Source organism: Nymphaea colorata, unplaced genomic scaffold (genome assembly GCF_008831285.2).
Source record: "Nymphaea colorata isolate Beijing-Zhang1983 unplaced genomic scaffold, ASM883128v2 scaffold0140, whole genome shotgun sequence".
NCBI lineage: Eukaryota > Viridiplantae > Streptophyta > Magnoliopsida > Nymphaeales > Nymphaeaceae > Nymphaea > Nymphaea colorata.
The window spans coordinates 5,518-8,591 of NW_022204646.1; the positions used below are offsets into that span (position 1 = coordinate 5,518).

The 3,074-nt window shown below is 47.4% G+C and overlaps 1 protein-coding gene across 1 annotated transcript; it reads right to left on the reverse strand.

Annotated features, from left to right (window-relative positions):
• Positions 1-245: 245 nt before the first annotated feature.
• LOC116268172 (stress response protein NST1-like) lies at positions 246-2,203 on the reverse strand. Its single transcript, XM_031649950.1, has 4 exons — positions 2,147-2,203; positions 1,542-1,610; positions 1,081-1,407; positions 246-380 (listed from the first exon to the last, which is right to left on the reverse strand). Exons 1-4 carry the CDS (start codon positions 2,201-2,203, stop codon positions 246-248), a joined length of 588 nt encoding a protein of 195 aa, XP_031505810.1.
• Positions 2,204-3,074: the final 871 nt, after the last annotated feature.

The window sequence follows — 3,074 nt, forward strand, 5'->3', positions numbered from 1 at the left end:
GATAAGACAGTTGAAGATGAAACACAAAGGGAACTTTAAGTTGCCTCCCAGCTAGGACCGTAGACTAAGACGAGCAATTTCATACAGGGTAGCCAAAAAGGGAATGCAACAGCTTCCCGCAGCAAATCAAAGCCAGTCTTTAGAAAATCTTCTATGTTTTGGATAGCCTGCAAATATGGTCTTCTGGCATTACCCTTCCTCTTGTTTTCATTCGTATTCGGAGGACTATAGATTGCCTAGGCGCATCAGCTCTCGAACGCGCTAAGGTGCAATCCCAGTTGCAGGTCCTGCAGCAAAACTTGCATTTGGTGTTTCTCTACGCGATGCAGCATGGCACTGAGGGCAACAAATACCCCCAGCTGCTCAACCTGCCCACCTATCTTCACAACCTCAAGAGCCAGATATACGAAATCCAACGAAACTTCGTCAGCAATTCATATGATATCAGTGGATTGCCACAGCTCAGCTCCTTCCTCTCGCAAGTAGCCTATAACAATATCTGCACGCTGCCAACATTCAGGTTCTCTCCCAATCTCGCGAAGGGTTGCAGCACTGTGAACAGTAATGTCCTAACCAAGGGACTATACTCATCACTCATCAGCATCCTGGAAGATTAAGCACGACTTTGCTGGCTAATCCTGACACCTCGAACTATACCAACGCTCAGCGCATGGCCTATCTTAGCTCGTCACTGTTCACCTAGCGTGGAGTTATTGCCATCTACTTCGATGAGATTTTCTTTCAGTTCCTCGATTACTTCAAATCGGACTTCACTACTCTCATCCAAAGATCTACCAACGTGCTTATCTTGCTAACGTGGGATCATCCTAGGAGTGGGCCTGATCGGCTTTTTCCTGGAACGCCACTTCATTAAAACAGTAAAGAAGGAAATTTTAGAAATAAAATCGCTCTTCCTCCTCATCTCTTTCTAAAGCATTATGAAGGACGAGGCCTCAAGGCCAGCTTCCATGAGAGGATTTAGGCATACAAGAAGCTGAAATGATTTGCTATAGTATTTTCATAAGTATAAATGATGATCATGAGGCTCTGTCACAAGACATGCACGGTCACAACAGATACCTTCGCCTTTCCCTTGCTTGATGGCCGGCTTTTCTGCTTGGTGTCCTCTGAATCGGAACGCTGCCGTTTGGATTCTGGCTTTTCGGTTTTCTTGGAAGGACTGAGCTCCTTCTCTATCTTCGAGAGCGCCCTTTCAGCTTCCTTCTTCACTCTTTCCGCCTCCTCCAGCTTTTTCTTTGTCTCGGACTGACCTTCTTTCCCTCCATTTCGATCTTCTTCCTCTCGCGGTCCTACAGGTCTTTTTGTTTTTGAGTTCTCGTTCTTCGTTGCGCTTGATTCTTTCTTCCTCTTTGATTCTTTTGACTTCTTCTCTGGCTTTGGCTTCTTCTTCACGCTTGATTTTGTTCTCCTCTCTGCGCCTGAGCTCTTCCTGGCGTTTCTTCTCGCGTGCTTCTTTCTCTTCCTGCCTGGCTTTCTCCTTTTCTTGCTTGATCCGCTCTTTCTCCTTCTATTTTCCTGTTTTTCCTTCTCTCTTCCTGCCTCTCCTTTTCTTTCTCCTCTGCTGTCTTCTTCTTCTTGGCATTTTTGTTCTATGTCGCTGCACTGGTTTCGCTCTAGTTGGAATCATCCTTCTTGGAGGGGTCTGAGCCTGATGAGCTTCCTGATGAGCTATCTTTTGAGACTTCTTTGACGCTTCCTGAATTATCCTTACCGGTCTCCTTACTCAATTTGGCTAGCCTGTTCTGGCAGCGTTGGATTTCCCTGAGGAAGCCGATGAGTCTTTCGTTGTTTGGCGCCTTTTCAAAGAAATGCTCAGAGTAGGCCTTCACTTCTTCTTCGGTCTTGGAGCCTATGTGCTCTGCTATTAATGCATAGCTGGTCTTGCGGTAGAGCTAATGCGCTTTGACAAAGCTTTCGAACTAATGCTCCGACCAGTTGTGGAATCGTCCCTTGGATTGCGCTTCCTGCAGCTTATCGTACAGTAGCTGGAGAAGCTTCTTGTTCTATGTTCCGTTGCGCCTGGTCTCCATGTGGATCTCAAATTCGATTTCCTTGATGAGCTGAGGCTGGAGGTAGAACTTGAAGGCGGGCAGAATCAAGTTTCTCTAGAACTTGGCGCGCTCACGCTTCTCGTGGTCGTAGTTTCTGCGCTTGATAATCGCGTCCTCCTGATTGGTATCATCTTCGTCAGCATCCTTGTCTTCTTCGAATGGGTTAATTTCTGTCCATCACTGATCTGTTGTTTCAGTTTTTCCCTAATCTCCGCTCTTTTTGCTTGTTCTTTTCCTCTCCAATCTTGAGAATCTCTTCAATGGTCTGATCTCTGTGCTAGGCATTCAGCTTGAAGATGTCTCCCTTTCCAAGCTTGCTGAGGTTGTTAAAGTTGAGGTTCGAAAAGGGGTCCTCCTTAGTCCTGCCGAACAGCGCTCCCTTCTGAATCACCAGCTAGTCCCAAATCAGCTTGTACTTTTGGAACTCCAGCATACGCTCCTCGATGGAGTATTCGGTGATGAGGCGGTACACCAGCACGTCCCTCGTTTGGCCGATGCGGTAGGCACGGTCGGTGGCCTGCAAGTCGTTTTGGGGATTCCAGTCGATATCGTATATGATCACCCTGTCCGCAGCCACCAAGTTGAGGCCAAGCCCACCCGCTTTCGTAGAGAGGAGGAAAATGGAGTAGTCTGGGTCATCATAGAAGGTGCGTACGCTTTTGTCTCTTTCTTCAAGGGTATTGTTGCCATCAATTCTGCAATACTTATACTGCTTGGCAGAGCAATACTAGGCGAGCACGTCAAGCATGATCACGAACTGCGAGAAGATGAGGATCTTGTGCTTTTCCGAAATGAGCTTTTTGAGCAGCTTGTCGAGCACTCCCAACTTGCCAGAGTCTTCCACTAGGTCAGTCCCCTCATCTTGGATCCCGGGGAACAGGTAGGGATGCTGGCAGATCTTCCTCGGCTGCATCACATTGAAGTTGGATGCAATGTTGTCATCCCCGTAGACGTTCCCACAGCGGAGGTAGTTGCGGTACATTCTCAACTGCAATTTGCTGA